This window comes from Anopheles moucheti, chromosome 2, assembly GCF_943734755.1.
Source record: "Anopheles moucheti chromosome 2, idAnoMoucSN_F20_07, whole genome shotgun sequence".
NCBI lineage: Eukaryota > Metazoa > Arthropoda > Insecta > Diptera > Culicidae > Anopheles > Anopheles moucheti.
This window is the reverse complement of record NC_069140.1, coordinates 37,883,425-37,900,100: the sequence shown is the minus strand read 5'-3', so window position 1 is coordinate 37,900,100 and position 16,676 is coordinate 37,883,425. Positions and strand designations below refer to the sequence as shown.

Sequence of the window (16,676 nt, the reverse complement as noted above, 5' to 3'; positions counted from 1 at the left end):
CGATTAATGCACTATCAAATTTGGAATTTTTTATTGTAATAAAATGCTGCTATTTATCATTACCTAGAAGTGTGTTGATGTAGGCGCCCACGTCCTTTATAGCTTTTGCGGCATGTGGTGTACAATTGACTATCTCGTTTTCTAATAATTTTTGCAATAATCTGCAACAAAACAAAACAAAAAGACTTAATCAATTTGGTTCGAAATACTATCGTTCTTGCTACTTACTTGGTTTTGTTCTCCATGGAACGTGCCTCTGCGTGTTTCAGCTCGACATTCATACGCTGGAACGGTCCGGTTCGAATTTCGGCACAGGCTTTCATGAGGTGCAATTTACGCGATTTAAGCTGTGCCAACTTATCCGTTAATTCCTGACGTTCATGATCAAGCTGAAGATTTGCATACTGCTCTTGAAATTGCGAGACGGATAGTTCCGCTAGATCACCGCCGCAAAACTGTTTTGCTCTGTCAACGAATGGGCGCACTTGCTCCATGATTTTGGTTTCGATTTTCTTGCCAATCTCTACCCGATCATGGTAGCTAATGTCTACGTTACGTATGTGATCCAGGTCTGCACGATGGTAGACGGGGAATATTTGTGAAATCCTATTTGTGTATTATAATCCGAGGTAGCTAGCTCGTGTAGCTTAGCGTACTCACCCAAAGGCATATCGCCGTCGTGTCTATACATTGACAGCAGCGCTCGGTTTTCCGTAGAAATGGGAACATCGGATTGTCCCAGCAAGCTAATAATAAGCGACGATCGATAATACTTCAGCAGTTCCTGCTTCAACTCTTCTTGTTGGATAGTTAGCTGCTCAGTTTGATTCAGCCCGTAGCGAGAGTCTTCCATTATTCAACTTTTTGTAGGCAGGAAGCTTGTTCAAGTTCTATGCGCTTCTCCCAAAACGTTTGTTTTGGTTTTTAAAAATGTCTGCCGTTAGTACGTGAAATAACCCCGTATGCTTTCTCCACTTGCGGTGGACCGGTGTACAATCATATGACGGATAAATTACCATAAGTGAATAGAGAACGATGTTGAGGAAAACCTTTTTAGACATGAAATTGTTCCATTGAAATTGTTGAAAATAAAGTTCCTGTTTTATTGTTATTCTAACCCAAACGCCCTTTTTCGCAAAATAAGTCAATGCGTGAAACAATCTTATTTCGGGATACCAAATGACAAGTGTGGTATCTGTCAAGCTGAAATAGAAAACAAAACCATACCCACAACAAACCGCTACGAAACGTAAACAACGTTCAACAACGTTTTCGTAAAAAGTGAAATCGTAATGCAAGATTAGGGCAAAACGTGCTAAATACTAGCGGTTCCTTGCATTAAACCATGGATGAGGAAGTGCTACTATCTCCCGGTTGTCGTTGTTGTCTCACAGAAGAGAAGGATATGATCTATGTGTTCGATACGCTAGATGAATTTAATTCGACCATCTGCGACTTGATCGCAAGAAATGGTGCTATAGTGGTAAGTGCATCTTAGATTTTCCGTTTTCTCAAGTTTTCGATAATGGGCTTCTTTATGTTACAGATATCTGAAAATGATGCCTTTTCCAAGCACATTTGTGGCAACTGTCTTAATGATGTAGCGATTGCCGAACGCTTTGTTATACGTTGCCACAAAACTAACGATCTGTTGATGAACCTCATCTCAAACGATGCTCAGAGCAGCTGTGAAATTGCTGACATGGTAATAGAAGATACTTACGATACTTATGCTGATTTGGCTAATGAAAATGTATCGTACGAGCTCGTACCATCGGAATCACAATCACCCCTGTTTGAGGAAGAACCCCCTGTCAAGGAAGCACAAACGGCCAATATATTTCAGCAACTTGACGATGCTACTGATACCGCGAAAGATGTCGAAATCACTGATACAACAACGGCCGGGTTGTTGCTTTGCGTACACCAGCAAGAAGATGGTAGAATAATTGAGGAGTATATAGATGATACGAAACAAGTTCATCTGCTTTATACTAGCGATTCCCCAAACGAGAACGATTTTCTATACAAGGAAGAACCAAGCGAGCCGAGTGATGATATGTGTAATTTGCTATATGAGGAGCAGGAAAATGGTGATGCATTTGAAGTAATTCAAGCGATAGACGAAGCAAATATCGGTGACATTAATTATGGATCTGATGCGGATTGTGTTGATATTAGGAACGATTTAAAATACAGCTGTGAACAGTGTGGGGCCAGTTTCGTCACCACGAAACACTACACTCGTCACCTGCTATTGCACAACATTTTTGCATGTGGAGAATGTTTGAAAAGATTCGAAAGGTATGTTTTCGTTGTGGTGTAAGTTCGTAATATTGTAGTTGCTTTATCTATCTATTTTTGTTCCTATTGCAGTTCGCAAACATTAAAATCACACCAAACATGCTGTTTCCAAAGTGCTGCAAAAAGTGTCTTCAGCGATCAAAACATACCGGACTGTTTGGATCAACGGCAACAGAAAAAACTTTTTATCTGTTCGTTCTGCGACAAACGGTGGGTTTCGCAGTCCGCACTCACGGCACATCTGCGAACACATACCGGTGAACGGCCGTTCGGTTGTCGGCACTGCTCAAAGCGCTTTAAAACGTTGGCTGCGTTGGATTTGCACGAACGGCGACATTCCGGTACCAAACCGTACTCATGCCTCGTATGCGACAAACGGTTTACCGAAAGTAGTAATCTGAAGGTGCATATGCGGCGGCATACGAATGAAAAATCGCATGTATGTACAGTGTGTAATCGTGCATTTGCACGCGTGTTTCTACTGCAACTGCACATGCGAACGCATACGGGCGAAAAACCGTATGAGTGTGAAATCTGTGAGCGAAAATTTTCTCAACAATGCGACCTAACGGCACACAGACGAATTCACACCGGTGAGCGACCGTACGCTTGTAACATCTGTAGCAAAGCTTTCGCCAAAAGCAATGCACTCGCACAACATCTCAAAATCCATCAGAAGCATCTCTTTCTGGAACAGAGCGTAGAAGGCACAGAGGAATACAGCACGGGATGATCGTAACTTCATGAATGATGCTGCTTTTACTCGCTTCGCTCTTTATTGGAATATGGCAAGTACTGCGAGGGCATTAATTGCTCCCGTGGTTGTCGCGATCGTGGGTTCTTTCCGACCAGTGAAACTTCCGTCACGAAGCGAACCAATTCGTACAGCATCATTACGATGATCGTCGTACATTCCAGGATAACGAAGTGTGATATGGAGGAACCAATATCCATCCACGAACCTTTGTTTTGGACAAGAAAGAAAAAGTTCAAACACATCCAATCGCACACGATAAGTGTGAGACTAAAAATTTTCATCTTGTGTACCTGTGTACGATGAGAAGACAAAAGAAAGAAAGATTTTATTATCCAATCGTTTACTCTATTCATCCACATGAAATATAACAACTTACCGAGCATATAATACCCATCGCTTTCAGAACACATACCAGTAAAAGTACTGGTATTAACAGTTTAAGTACAATCAGTGCCATCATCGTGAACGGTGAGAAGGTGGTTACGTAGCATCGAACCCAATTGGGATCGAACGAACTGACAGTGGCCAAATTGCCGGTCCCGAAGAAGGATGCTAGTAGAAATAGCATCTGAAAGGTAGAAATAATTGGAATGATAAACACACTTCGCTACTTGCGCTATCTCTTTTACAGCGACCTGGTACTTACAAATCCGAACGTACGCCTTGTGTGTTCAAAATTAATGTTGCCCTCTGTGTGATGCGCCGAAGTAAAGCAGAAATCTTTCAACTGCCAAATAATTTCACAAAAGGGACATTTTAACGAATGAAACGTGGATGCGAGTAGAAAGCACTTCCACTTACCTTTATCTGCTTGTTTCGTGTACTGTTTTCCACATAAAGCCACAGATAGAGTGTGTAACAGAAACATAACAAGAACAATGGTTCGTAGGAGAGTGAAAGCATCATGTAGGGGCCGCTCAGACCGCTAAACAATGCCAGAATGCGATCCGGAATGGAAGTAGCCGTGCAGAATGGCAACAGCAAACCCAAAGCTAAAACAGTAAGCGAATGATGAAAGGCTTTACATTAAATAATGCAAACATTACAATCTTATACCTGAGAAAATCCAACATAAAGATCTACTCCACTGTGGAACGGATGCCGATAGTTCGATGAGATAAATCAAATAGCAAAAGTTCATTGCTTGCAGTATTTGCACCAGCAATGCAACGGTTTTATAGACGGGAGAATATTTCGACACACCCAAAACCGTGGTATTAGTTAACGTCCAAAGGATGATTGAAAGGCACCTGTAAAATATTACCAGTAAATTGTATTACTCAACATATAACTAATACTGTTACAACTTACAATAGAAACACGTTCGAATTATCTCGTCCTATGGAGGGAAGCAAGAAAAATCCGGACAACAGCAAATTGCAGCCTATCCATTGAAGTGTTACCGATCTGCTGCTTGTATTAAATGGATTTCCGTTTTGTAGCGGTTTTAGCACGAGCAGACAATGTACCCACAACAACGGTGCTAATATTCGGCGATCTAAAAATGCTAGTACCTGAGCAAAAAGAATCCTTAACACTTGTAGAAATTAACCTGTACGGTTTGTAAAGAAAGCATTTACCAACGCTTCTGCTGCAACGATGAATGCTACCGAGTACATCACGGCTTTCCCTTGCAACAAGGGTGCATACTGTCGCCAGTATGAACCGATGTAGCCCCAAAGTGTGATAGGAATTACAAAGTATAATATTACCACCGCTGGTGTATCTTGTGCTTAAACGAGAAAAAAGGATTGTTAATTAAGATGCTTCGAAGATCTTATAAGAGCCGAACATACCAATGTTAAAAAGTAGAACAACGACCGCTACTATCACAGCTGTAAAGGCAACAGTTCGACTGTGGGCAAATACACGGTTTTTAGCTGGGGAACAAGTTTCTCTAACCAGCAACAACATCCAGCCCAACATAGTCAGTGTAAGAGCCACGAAGAGATGCGGTTTGTAGTAGGATTGAAAATATTCAATCGCACTGAGCGTCGTATCAATTAACATTCTGCATAAAGATTGCTACAAAGAAACACAACTTTAGATAAAGATAACTGCCGACCGTGGTTAGCTTACCACTTCGGTGTATTGTTTGCGGTGTGCTGCATCGGCAATCTCTGCCTGGAGCGCTTCTATCAAAACCTTAAACCCAGTTTGCTTTGTGCTTATTAACCATTGCAGCATTTTACCTTCCGATTCCCGCTGCCAGCGATAGTACTGCGAGAGCAGTTGTTCCGCATTGTTACGCATTGCCCAGGCTGCATATTCCTGTAACGATTGGACGATGTATAATACATTTATGTTTCGAGTTTTGCTCAGATATTAGATCAGGACATTTATCATGCTTACCTCTGACACTCTCATCAATGAACGGGGTAATGTTCCTAAACTATTTTTTGGTACGCTTAAGCCTAATACCGCTGCCATGAGTGGGGCAGCATCGGCTTGATTTATGTGATGTACGGGAATGCTCTGTTTGTCTAGCTTTAAGACATGGCTGATGAAGAAGAATACGGATTAACAACTGAACCCACAATATGCAATGCGTTACTTATGCACATACTCATTATCCGGTACAGGAATGGTATCTTTCCAATGCTTGAAACCTGCACCCCATGCCAGAAAGGGAGTTTCCGTCTCATGCGGATCGCCTGCACCGTGCGATCCTTGATCAGTCATACCGTGATCGGATGTGAAAATATACGCCGTCTTTCCATCGTTTTCTGTGGCTTGTTCTATCAGTCCCACGATGGATTCTATACCCTTATCCACTGCAATAAGGTTTTCTGTGAATAGACTACAATGAACAGCACGTAAATGTTCTAATCCATGGAAATGCCCACCCAAGCTTGTCTTTCTCCTTTTACTCACTCTGAATGAGGTTTGTGAACATGGCCCGCCGTATCCAAGCCAAGCAGGTGCAGAAACAGAATTACTTTTTTCTCTGACAATATCATCCGTTTCGTTTGCTCCCTGGACAGAAATTGTCGAACCCGATCAAACACCCAAATGTCGAGCAGGGACGTGTTGGCCGATTGTGCGAAACTCTCATCATTGCTATCGTATGCCGCCACATGCACTCGTCCCGGGATAGCTCCACGGGAAAACATGTGCACTATATCCGGGCTACCCCAGCAATAACTGACGCTGGAACGATTTAGCACCGAGTCAAACTCGACCGGGTTCTCTTTCCATCCACGGAATACGGCACTTGGATCTTCGTACACGCCTGCGTAAATGTGAAATATGAGTTTTGATGTGCTTTCGAAGTTGCAAAAGATGCTTAGTTCCTTACCACCCAATAAAGCAGCATGACCTGGTCGCGATTCGGTTGGAACCCGTGTGTTCGATATACCAAACACACCCTTATTTATAACAATATTTCGTAGAAATGTAGTACGATTTAGATTGAACTTTAGAAATGATTCGGCTCTCAAACCATCACCAACGAATAGTACCAGCCTGCAGTGAAATAGAAGGTTCATTAAGTACAATTTCGGCATTAAACAAATGAACCCTTTTCTCACCTATCTGCCGGTGGTTGATCGTGTTCCGCTCCATCCGGTAGCCCTTTAAGAATCGGTGATTGGAAATGGATGTAGAAAATGGACAGCAAAAACAATAGGTGAATCACCACTGCTACCAGAAGCAGTTTCATGGCTTTTTTGTTTAGTTTATTATCAATACTGTAGACAAAAAGCACTTGGGATGGCTAGCGTAGATAACCAAAGGTGCATCGCATTGCTCCCGACATTCGTACCGATAAAGCAAAACAAACAAAACGTCCGTGTTGCATACCTGTCAAATCGTGTGCGATGTTCAGACAGAACCAACACAAAGCGCATTCGATGATTTATTTTGAAATTGGTTGCGGTTGCGAACACGTGACTGCAAGGATTACTGGGATTATTAACTTTCTAGAAAATTTGAACAACATGAGGCAATGAACTTTCCTGTCCGATATATATTTTGGAAATTGTTCGAACTTGCACCACTTGTAAAGAAATGAAAGGAACACGAAGCCTTTAGGAAATGTAATAGCAAAACAGTCAATCGAGGGACATAGAAAATAATTACTAAATGTACCATATCATCACGATATCTTTAACAGTGAATAACTCTAAAAAAGACAAAGCAATTGTAAAAATATCGTAATTTTCTGCATTTTATTTCATTTGTAAACATTTGGCCACATTCCCAGGACGTGATTCTTAATATTTAAAGTACATTAAGTTTTGTAGATTATCGTTGTTCGATCGTCAAAGTACCGTGCACGAGGGTAAGTAGTAAATATAACACACTGTTAATAAAACAACAATATACGATCTACCTGTACAGCATTGAACATATCCAAAACAGCTCACTGGATCATGGATGTTTTGCTGTGATGTGATGTTTTGTTTTGATACCCGTTCTATCGAGTAAGGTTCACTAAATTAAGAAGGCAGTACCAGTAGCTCCTGGTAATGGACAGTACAGAGATTTGTCCCGTTTTGCCGCTGAATGTGTTATGATCTAGTTCATTGGGGTGTTTCTTTACCGAAACGCCACGGATTTGGCATTCCGTTCATAAGATGGCGGTTGGGATCCAGACGTTCATAAGTGCCCGCCGCGATTCGCTTTAGAGATTCCGACTCGGATGGTCCGGTAGCTTCGACCATCTCCCTTAGAATGCTACCTTCCTGTTGTAGCAGCAGGTGAGGAACATCAAATTCCCGAGCTTCACCGGCATCCATCACTAGTATGCGATCGGAATCCATTACCGTGTGCAGCCGATGCGCAACCGTAAGCACCGTGCAGTGTTTAAACTTTTCCCTGATGGTTTTCTGTATCAATGCGTCCGTTCTGTAAATGCAAAGATTAAGTACATGGGTTAGAACTGTATTAAATCACATCCCATTAAGGCTGCAGGTGGTACTTACTGTGGATCTACATTGGCCGTCGCTTCATCCAGCACCAAAATCTTGTTGTTGCGCAGAATTGCTCGAGCTAGGCAAATTAGCTGCCGTTGACCGACACTAAAGTTCGTGCCTCCTTCCGTCACCATAAAGTCCAACCCGCTGATTGCGGGACGAAGCTCAACTTCACCGATTGCTCGCCACAGCATATCATCGTCGTATAAACTGAACGGATCCAGGTTGTAGCGTATGGTGGCACTGAACAGTACCGGATCCTGTGGAATGATCGATATCTTCGAACGTAACGCTTCAAGAGCGATCACTCCCGTATCGATACCATCGATCATTATGCGTCCCTCGATACGTGCTAACCGAAACAGCGCTCCGATGAGGGACGATTTTCCCGCACCTGTACGACCAACGATTCCCACCTTCCACGTGGGTTCGATGACAAGTTCCAGGTTCTTCAATACGGGCGGTGCGTCCCGTTCATAGCGGAGTGACATGTTGTGGAACTGAACCTGTCCCTTCCACGGCCAATCACCCGGCGGCACCTTGGGTGGATCCGTCTCGGGAGAAATTTCCGTGTACTGCACGACACGTTCGACGGCCGTCATCTGCTGAATCGATTCTGTCGTCTGACGGATACCGTACTGTACCATACCCGTGAGAATAAGGGCCTGCGAGATTGCCAAACCCACGTTAGCACTGAAGGTATCTGCAAAGAATGACAACTTTTAGCAAGCAGTATTTAAGAAATCAACATGCTTCCCGATCGTACCTTGATGTAGCACAATAAAACTGAATGTGACACAAGCCACGAAAGCCGTACTGATACAATCAAGCCACAGCCCGAGTGCAGCATTGCTGGCCATCGTCAACTGCCAGACGGCCGAATGGACGTTCTGAAGATCGTCGAACTCTTCCCGAATCTTTTCCTGGACCCCACTCGAACGGATGGTTGACAAACCGGACAGTGTGGCAGAAAGATGTGAAAACACCGGACTCCGTGCTGTTGTGATACAAACATAAAAAGATATGAGAGACTGTCCATTTTGAAGTTTTTCCTGAACTTACTGATTCCTTCCAATCGTTTCAAGTCTTGAATTGGTCGCAGATAAAGTTTCAAGGCAATGGCATACAGCAAAACGGCTCCGAGCAGTGGCACTAGCAGCAGCGGATTTACGATCGTGATCATCGTTAAAATACCAGTCATTACTAACAATATCTGGATGGCTTCAATCATCGCCTTCGGTAGCAACTCGTCGATCGCTCCCATGTCCTTGGAGAAGCGGTTCAGAATACGCCCCGATGGATTCGTATCGAAGAAGCGCATCGGTGCTGTCAGGATGCGTGCAAACATACGATCGTGCAGATTCCGTGACGCTTTCATGCAAATGTTGAAAAACAGATAGCCCCGGAAGATGGTGAACAGGACCACACAGATAATGATCACGCCGTACGTGTACAGAAAGTCAACGGTCGACACATGCACCGCGAATTCATTCACCAGTCGCAATTCTTCCTGTCGCGTCCAGTACGTCACGAAGTAATCCGAACCACTGACGATCGCTTGCGACAACAGCAACATGAAGAAGGTGAAGAGTAGCATTAAAATATTACCTCCCGATAGGAAGTAAGTTGCCCAAATGCGCCACGAGATGCTACCTTCCGCCTGGTCTTCCGCTACCTGTCGGCCACACAAATTTTCCGCCACACTGGACTGCAATTCGAGAGGACAGAAAAATGAAACTCTCTTTTTATCAAAAACAGTGAAAATGCTGAATGTTAACTTACCGCACAAGAACTCGGTGTAACGCCGCGTAACGAGATGGTACTACCCTTCAGCAGCTTATACCCATCGAGCGTAACACCGTCAATGAACGGTATTTCGTCTTCCGGAATGTCCGCCGATAGAACTTTCTCGTCCGAATCGTTCTTCTCGGTACTGCCGGATTTGAGCAGCTTGCCAAAGTCAATCTTTCCATTAGCCAGCTCCGTGTACGTTCCTTGAGTTACAATTTTACCACCCTCGACGATCACGATCCAGTCGGCTTCCTTCAGGAAGTGTACTTGGTGCGTCACTAGTACACGCGTCGCTTTCTGCTTCTGCGCCAGATACCCGCGTGGACCGATCACTTCGTCGAACAGATGCTTACCGACGTGAGCATCGACGGCACTAAGTGGATCATCGAGCAGATAGATCGATGCATTGTTGTACACGGCACGGGCCAGACTGACCCGTGCACGCTGTCCACCGGACAGAGAAGTGCCCCGTTCGCCTACCACCGTTTTATCACCGTCCGGAAGTTGTTGGAAATCTGTCGTTAGGGCACAGTGTCGCACTACCGCCTGATACCGGTGACGATCGTACGGTAACCCGAACAATATATTATTTCGCACGGTGCCAGTAAATAGCCACGGTTCTTGCGAGCCGTACGATACATCCCCATTGATGGTTGCCGTGCCGTTTTGAATCGGTAGCTCACCGAGCAACATCTGCAGCAGAGAACTTTTACCAGCACCAACCGGGCCAATCACTGCCAGCAGCTTACCGGCGTCGATCTTCACGGTGATATCTTTCAATGTTTTTTCGGTCGTTTCTTCCCAGCTGGCGGTAACCTTTTGCAGATCAAGTGCTGGCTTACTGTGGTCCTCGATCAGATGAATATCGTTCAGATAACGCTGCAGTCCACCGGTAGACGACTGTGGTTTTGCATCGTGTTCCTCCAATGCCAAAAACTCCTGTATACGATCGATCGATACGAGCGCTTCGGCACCGAGTGACACAGCAAGTGGGTAAAATATGGCCGCCGTAAGCTGGAGAATGTTAAAGAACTGTGCCATCGGGAACACGATATCCGCCGTGATGGAACGTCCCTCGATCACACAACAGGCGATCGCAAGAAACAGTGTGGACCGCTCGGTAAACACCATCGTGCTCAGATAGATGCCGCGGATGTACGACGCCCAACGTATCTGCCGCACCTCCTTCTTGCGGGCTATCGAAACGACCTTGTGGAATGGTTTCTCCCACGCGTACATCTTGATCACCTGGATGCCCTGGATCAGCTCGTTCATGATGCCAACCCGCTGGTCCGTCTTTTTGGCCACCCGCATACGAATGATCGAGCTCAAACGGCTTAGCCCGGTTTGCACGGGAATAGTTTTGACCAGCAGTCCAACTACACCGACGATAGCAGCCCATTGTACCCGGCGCCAGATGAGATAACAGGTAAAGCAAGCCTGGAACGAAACAATTCAATTAACTTCCCTTTAACCACGTCATGTTGTTTTGCAAACTTACCTGAAACGGCAACACCCACACGTAGTGCATGTAGATGAAGCCATAATCCAAACGACTCACATCGTTCGATAGCAAATTGATCATATACCCGGCGGGCGTTTGCCCAGCTGCCTTCCTCGACATCCGGAGCGTTTTGCGATAGATTAACGAGCAGCAGGCAATGCGCATTCTAGCTCCGACGAGACGCTCTCGCAGATCCGAATGGTGGCAGCAGAAACAACCGAACAAAGTCAACAGTACCAGCAGTCCCGAAAGCCAAAATGCATCATTCCACGCATGGTGCAGGAAATCGGAGAGATCATCTACGAGGGTGCTGTTTGCAGTCACCGTCGATTCCTCAGCGGCTGCCCCCAGCACTTCGCTCATGTCAGGAAACATAGTTGTCTCCAAGGTATCATCTGGTATGGTGGTAATGAAATGGCAAAAAAATTGTTAATTAATCATCATCGAGTTCAGGAATTATTTTTTTTGCCAGTCAGCTTGATAAGATGGCATAAGAGTTGATAAGTTGTAGTCAAGCGAAAAAAAACCGGAATGAACTTCGACTACTATCAACGTCCTCTATTGGGTTAAACGACATTCCACGCAACGATAAGTTACAGGACTGATTAGAACAAGACAATAAGTTAATCATTTGCATGCAAAATAAAAATACTGCTTTAATTTTTACCTTCCTGGTCAATGGTAGCCTTATTTCCACCAATACTATTGCCCGGTGCCGGTTGATCGTCGTCGACTCGGATCCGTCGTTTCCGGCGTCGTTTGTTTATCATGGCCGTCTCATCGAACACGAGACTTTCCAGATGCGAATGGGTTGTTTCCGGAAGCATCATCAGTGGCATGGCCATCGGCGGTACCGTGCTGATCACGCCATTGTCGATATTTGCCACCGCTACGTGCGTTGAGTTGGTGGGCTCTTGAAACTGTATCAGCAACTGTGCCAATACCACGGGCAGTATGGTTCTATGGATCAAACAGGAGGGGAAAGTTTACGTGTTAATTACTGTACTCTTCCCATCAATTGCCGAATTTCTACTTACTTTATTAAAACGAAAAGAAATATGAGAAAACCATCGAAGAGACTCTGCTTGTAGAACGTGCGGAACAAAGCATTGCGTAGCTTCGGTTGCCGGCTGGCGATTCGTGCCTGCGACACCTCCCTTTCCCATTGCCTAACGGGGAAGCAAAATAAGCAAAACAAAAACACACAATTAAATGACGCCATGGTAAGATAATGATAATGATCGGTCGCTTTCTGCTGTAGAATCAATGATAGTAAATGGCGGTGATTTGATTATTAGCAAAGGCGCCACCGATAACAAACAGGGGATGATTGATATTATTGGATGCCGCATTGCAAACCGATGCATTTGATGTAAACCGATGCAATGAACTGTTGATAATTGATGCGTTCCTATCTGCTGTAACACGATCAACAACAATGTTCTGCTTTAGTTTCCTGGAGAGATAATTCTCTGCCGATTGCCCCGCTAAAGGATTATGCTGTTGTTCGGATTGATTCATTGCATGTTACCGACAATCTACACTATGCGCTCCTACAACGCTTTCTTCTTCGAATGCACAGTACATCAATGTGCTAGCAGTATGGTCAGCATGAATTTTTTAAATATTACATATCAGTTTGAACAGTAAAAGTTAATAAAACTGGGTGTATTAATTATGTGTAATTTATACAAGGATTTCCCTTATCCATATTTGAAATTAATTGCTTTCTATCATAGGAATATTTCGATATTGTAGTATAATCATCGAAATAAATTATGATCCTTCGCATTATGTAACAACTGACAACATAAAAATGCGAGCGCGTAAAAGCACATCGTGTAGATCGTCGGTTAGAGTCGCAATTCTATGTAACCGGTACACATGGCAATCACTAAATGCTGTCTTTATATTCATGGATCAACGAAGAATGGAGAACGAGTTCCAGCTTTTACGGTGCTTTATAATTGCTCCGACACATCTATAGAAACTGAGTAGATCGATTGATTATGTTTGTTAATGGAGTGCTTGGTACAGAGCTTATTGTGCGGTCAGTAAAGAAGGGCCGTCTTTGACACCAAAAAAACTGGATTGAAACGATCTCTAGCGGCAATAATTCTAGAAAGTTTCTATTCAAAAACATAAGGCCATAGCTCGAACCTACTTATGGGTCTTTCGAAAGAACACGCAACAATAATGGACCATGAGCAAGAACCAATGCTTACACGTCCGAGAACAGGTTTTCTGGGATAGATATACAAAACAAACAAGCCGAATAATTTTTTAAACTTTACGCGCCTTACAGATGGGACAGGTTTGTGGCTGAGCCGCAAATACTGGTCCTATTATATTCGTTCGCTTTTTTGCTAATCGATGCGGACACTCCGCGGCAGCGATGATACAGCGATACGGTAAACATTCTGCGGTAGGTATAACATAACACCCCACTTCCAAATGCAACGAAAATTTACTCAAAACATGTCTAAGTTTGCCAAGCCAACACTTCAAGGTTTTGGGGTGTTTGTTGACACTTTTTATAACAGCACAAGTAGAACATTATTGGCCCAGGTTAGTTCGGAACAGCAGTACAAACAGTACATCTCAGCACATTAGATACCGGAGCAACTAATCCCGGGATGCTTATCACACAAGACGTCTCGCTTGAAGGTGAAGGATGACAGCAACGCTTGGTGATATAAATTTACGTTGAAAAAACTTAGGCATCTCTGGGAGGAGGTGTTCAAGGTGATCGTGGAGATGCGTTGATAAACGCACCCCTGTAAAATATAAGAACCGGATAGTTCTGTATATATCTGTAATGTGTAAAATACATCTATCAACAATACTAATTGATGCAAAGAAGAAAAATGTTCTCCGTCTAATTTACATTCATTGTGTCTAGTAGTGTCAGCGTCTAGACAGCGAAGCAAACATGGTGATCGTATTTTATTACTCTAGTACCATTAAACTCGGAGATATGGTCAATTAATAGGCTTAAGGGATGAAAATGGAATCATTTGTTTCGAAGAAAGCCGCCTTCGAAGAAACGAGCTGCATGTTTCAATAGAACGAATCGATCGGTAAACAACACACACGTCTCCCCCTGTAACTTATCTTCAGTAGGTCACTAGCTCAAAACCGATACGTCGATCTGTACGAAATTCAAACAAGCACACCCCAACAGCGATTCGTAGTGCCTTGACCGCAAATCTATCAGATCACTGCATTGTGATTGACACTGCGTACTTACTCTTCCAACTCTTCGCCCAGATCCTCCGATCGGTCCGCCCTGAGACACTTGGTAAGATCATCCTTACCGAGACCGTGGCGCGATCCACGGTAGAACAGTGGCAGCAACCAACCGAAGAACAACTGCGACAGACAGAACGCTCCCTTGCGTGGGTTTTTCTTCACCGGCTTCGTGGAGCTGTCCATCGTCGTTGCGGTGCCTGGACACGTGGAAACCGGCGAACCACTAGATCGATCACTTGCAGCGGTGTGAGCTGCCTGCGGGATGCGTTAGAACCGCTGCTATAAAACTGATGCACCAGAAACAGCAGTACGGTCGTAAGGCACATTCACTAAACACTTGCAACCGGATCGTGTATGATCGATGGCACTAAATGGCATTGCACTACGTCCACAGAAGGCACATTGAAACGATTCAAGTTCACCAGCTATACTTTTAATAACCTTACGAAGAAGAGGCGTCCTGCTAGTATCACCTTAACTTTCAAGGCACTCGGTTCCGGACTCGGAAAAAAAAATACCGGACGGAACTGATAATTTAGCAAACCTGCGAAATAGATTATAGACGAATGGTTACACAACGAATGCCGACGAAGGTCGTTAATGAAATTGAGCAGCCTGCGTAAAATCACTTCCACCGGAAATTAGAGCGTAAAACGACAAAGAGCCTGTTCGAATGATGGAGTGGGTAGGTAGCACAAGTGATGATCCCTTATCGCAGCAGGCAACACGGGAAGGAAATTTATGTATCGTTCACTGATCACTACACCGTCCTTGTCCAATTATTGCAATTATTGTAATAAATTGTCCAAAAACAAAACTTCACTTTAAACTAGTGTGTCCCTGACAGGGTGTAAGGAGGGTCAATTAAAGATGTCAAGTGATTTTTCAATGAGGCCTACTCCGGCAGCTGAGCGACACTTCACTGGAACACCGTTTGCCCGATGAGCAAATATTGATCGACAGCCACAGCAAACTGCACGGTCTGGGCTGCGCGTGACGACGAGCCTAGCTATACTGAAGACATAACTACGCATTCACTGGGTTCGGTAGCCCAAGCTACGGCAGTAGGCTGAATCTCAGCAAGCTGATAACAGGCCACAGAATCCTGAATGTGACGACGGATGCCGTCATCATATCAACGGAATGAAATGTGAGACGATCAGTTAAAGAATGGGTACTGTTTGAGGATGGATTATCTACGGCCATACCCCTTCGGTCGTCTGGCGGTGCTTTAAGCAAGTAGAAAGGTTTACTTGTCTCAAAGAACTGTGTTTTTTTATGACGCTATGATAACGCATACCGACTAAATCGAGATGCAATCTAGGCAATATAATTTAAACCCACTTTTGTTCAATGTATTAACGGAAATTACTTTAAATTAATTTCTAGACCAATTATCAAAAAGAACTACCTAGAAATGTGAACGCGTTGTGACGGCAGACGAGATTACAGGAAATCATTACTACACTCTTGTGCCCCGTAGCACGAACTCTACTGCAATGGACCAGAAATACCGTACCGAACCAGGTCTTCAAGTTGTTGGGCGAATCAATCTGCACCACGGGTGAGTTGAGTTGATGCAACAGCAACATCAACACTCCGTACGTATTATCTCCCGCTTGGTCATGGAGTTTGATAACTCACAAGAAACAGAACCGATGGGTGAAGAAACCAGTCCATCATTGAAAGTGGGAATTTATTCGCGTAATCTAGCAACCTTCGTCTTGTACCGTCGTCGCATGGTTGTTCCTCTTCACGTTTGTATATAAATGCTGAAAATGTCTTGTCGACCCAATAAAAAATAACACATTTTATGAAATCATTTGAACATACAGTGATGTTTTTGTTGCTTTTCATTTTCCGAACCTCGCTCCGATAATGATAAGAAACGGCCAAAACAAACATGCATGTTTTAGAAAGGGTCACTGCGCTCGTTCGAATACCGCGCGGTGAACATTATGCTTCAAGGATTGCTTTTTTGTATCGACGAATAACGTATTTTAAACGCCAATCGTGGCATGCAAAACATGTTTGTACTATTTAGGTGCACCGGAAGTATGAGCGTTCTTGTTGAAGTTGTATGTTTTGGTGACTTTTTGCTACCAAATTCTTTCTCTACCTCAAAACGTATCATTAAGCTGATCGCTTTGGC

The 16,676-nt window shown here is 44.0% G+C and overlaps 4 protein-coding genes across 4 annotated transcripts; 1 reads left to right on the top strand and 3 right to left on the bottom strand.

Moving 5' to 3' along the window:
• Window positions 1–21: 21 nt before the first annotated feature.
• LOC128298380 (uncharacterized) lies at window positions 22–899 on the bottom strand. Its single transcript, XM_053034132.1, has 3 exons — window positions 661–899; window positions 229–571; window positions 22–161 (listed from the first exon to the last, which is right to left on the bottom strand). The coding sequence occupies exons 1-3, from the start codon at window positions 851–853 to the stop codon at window positions 50–52; spliced, it is 648 nt and encodes a 215-aa protein (XP_052890092.1). The 5' UTR covers window positions 854–899; the 3' UTR covers window positions 22–49.
• A 446-nt stretch (window positions 900–1,345) lies between these two features.
• LOC128309596 (zinc finger protein 569-like) lies at window positions 1,346–3,037 on the top strand. Its single transcript, XM_053046030.1, has 3 exons — window positions 1,346–1,483; window positions 1,547–2,304; window positions 2,377–3,037. Exons 1-3 carry the CDS (start codon window positions 1,346–1,348, stop codon window positions 3,035–3,037), a joined length of 1,557 nt encoding a protein of 518 aa, XP_052901990.1.
• Window positions 3,038–3,063: 26 nt separating this feature from the next.
• LOC128309595 (GPI ethanolamine phosphate transferase 1) lies at window positions 3,064–6,796 on the bottom strand. Its single transcript, XM_053046029.1, has 14 exons — window positions 6,592–6,796; window positions 6,360–6,526; window positions 5,936–6,293; window positions 5,628–5,861; window positions 5,414–5,561; window positions 5,141–5,332; window positions 4,858–5,086; window positions 4,642–4,793; window positions 4,373–4,575; window positions 4,118–4,311; window positions 3,863–4,053; window positions 3,708–3,788; window positions 3,438–3,629; window positions 3,064–3,351 (listed from the first exon to the last, which is right to left on the bottom strand). Exons 1-14 carry the CDS (start codon window positions 6,720–6,722, stop codon window positions 3,064–3,066), a joined length of 2,760 nt encoding a protein of 919 aa, XP_052901989.1. The 5' UTR covers window positions 6,723–6,796.
• A 433-nt stretch (window positions 6,797–7,229) lies between these two features.
• Window positions 7,230–14,707, bottom strand: LOC128307154 (ATP-binding cassette sub-family C member 4). The gene is made up of 9 exons (XM_053044924.1): window positions 14,523–14,707; window positions 12,310–12,441; window positions 11,940–12,232; window positions 11,270–11,667; window positions 9,760–11,208; window positions 9,040–9,685; window positions 8,744–8,974; window positions 7,987–8,680; window positions 7,230–7,909 (listed from the first exon to the last, which is right to left on the bottom strand). Exons 1-9 carry the CDS (start codon window positions 14,705–14,707, stop codon window positions 7,585–7,587), a joined length of 4,353 nt encoding a protein of 1,450 aa, XP_052900884.1. The 3' UTR covers window positions 7,230–7,584.
• Between the last annotated feature and the right edge of the window lie 1,969 nt (window positions 14,708–16,676).